Source organism: Cynoglossus semilaevis, chromosome 11, assembly GCF_000523025.1.
Source record: "Cynoglossus semilaevis isolate Cse_v1.0 chromosome 11, Cse_v1.0, whole genome shotgun sequence".
NCBI lineage: Eukaryota > Metazoa > Chordata > Actinopteri > Pleuronectiformes > Cynoglossidae > Cynoglossus > Cynoglossus semilaevis.
In genome coordinates, this window is record NC_024317.1 from 916,727 (window position 1) to 918,372 (window position 1,646).

At 52.9% G+C, this 1,646-nt stretch overlaps 1 protein-coding gene across 1 annotated transcript in view; it reads left to right on the forward strand.

The window, feature by feature from the left end:
- The window catches only part of cacna2d2a (calcium channel, voltage-dependent, alpha 2/delta subunit 2a), a 106,288-nt gene that overhangs the window by 66,071 nt on the left and 38,571 nt on the right, over positions 1-1,646 (forward strand). The window contains exon 5 of the mRNA XM_017036667.2: positions 960-1,004. Coding sequence (XP_016892156.1) covers positions 960-1,004 — 45 coding nt within the window. The remainder of the gene's footprint in view (positions 1-959; positions 1,005-1,646) is intronic.

Here is a 1,646-nt window from a genome sequence, read left to right on the forward strand (position 1 = left end):
CTTTACTGAAGAACATGTGGGGGGGGGCTACAGCAACAGAGAGCAGAGATTCAGGGTTAACTTTATTTTTAAGGTTTTTGGTGAACATGAAATAAAACGTTACCGTCCTCCCTCCTCCCTCTCCCCTGACCAGCAGGGCGGGGCTATAACTGACATAAAAACATCAGGGGCAACAACTGGGGCAGATCTATTAGAACTAACTCCCCCTGCTGCCCCTCGTTAATCCCCAGTTCCTCCAGTAGGGGCAGGTCGGTCTCCAGTGGTGGCCTGGAGAATTCATCTTCTTATGATAATTCAGCAGACACTCCCCTGCCTTCNACTCCATTTATAAGGGCAGCAGGGGGGCAGCAGGGGGGGCAGCAGCCTGGTAACGGGGTCCTGCGGAGGGTAAATGCCGGAGTCTTGTTTCAGCAGCTGCACCTGGCGACAGGAAGTCGTTAATGCGACAGAACCGAAACCCGTGTGTCATGACGTTCCATCCCTGTCTTTTCTTTAAACATTTTTTTCCTCTCTTTCTTTTTTTCCTCAGTTCCGTTCCACGTGTCACAGATGTTTTCTGCGACTGAAAACATCGGTGACATCAGAGATCACGTGACACTGACTGACATTTGAAACGTTCCCCACAGAACTCACATGTTCCCACAGTGGTTTGTTTCTTAATCAAACACCTGGTGGTGGATAGTGTGCACTGCATCTGTCTAACAGCTGTGTTAGACAGACTCTCTGTCACTCCCGTGTCTGCTCACCTGCTCATCTGCCGCTCCACATCACACTACTGCTCCTGTGTTCTGTGATGCTGATTATATTCTCATACTGAACGGTGTGACTGAATATAACCATGTCTCTCTCCCTCTCTCTCTCTCTCTCTCTCTGTGACTCTCCACCGACGAGAGTCGGGGCCGCGGTCGACGCTGCTTTACCTCCTCTCATCTGTCTTCTCACTTTTCTTTCCTGCACAGGAGAATGCCATTTCATACTACGATTCCAAAGCGGACTCAGACTATGTGAGTACAGTACGGACTGCACCTGCCTGCCTCCAGTCCCCAACTCCTGCCCTCGCCTCACTTTTTCCTGCAACCCCACCCTTCCTCTTGGCCCCGTCGGTGTTGATGACCCCTGCCCCCCCCCCGGTCACAGACCCCCGGGGCTGTCTGTATGTGTTAGTGAGGTGACACTCCTGTGTGGTGCATGTGACGGCGACCTCGGCCGTTGTCTCCCAGTCTCCCGTCCTCGATCCTGATCGTTTCCACCTCAGCCCTGAACCCTCAACACGACTGCATGTCACTTTGACTGAGAACGTCTCAGCCTGGAGAACGCCGCGTCTTTAAGCCCGGCCCCGGCCCGGCCACTCAGTGGCCTCTGACAGCGGCCCACTTCCTGCTCAGAGCCCCCGCCCCGCTGATTGATTCAGTTCCATGAAAGAAGTGCAACAATTTCCCCGCAGATCACCAAAGCACAAAACGATGGGAAGAGAGTGAGATAGAGAGGTGAGGGGGGTGAGAGAAGGAGGCGCAGAGGGGCAATAAATCATGGTGTGATTTTCTCTTTGTGCACAGCTCCGCTGTGATTAATGACACGTGGCTTTAGGGCCTGTCAGCACATCTAATTGGAGAACATCGGTCATCATTAACATGGCACACACCCAC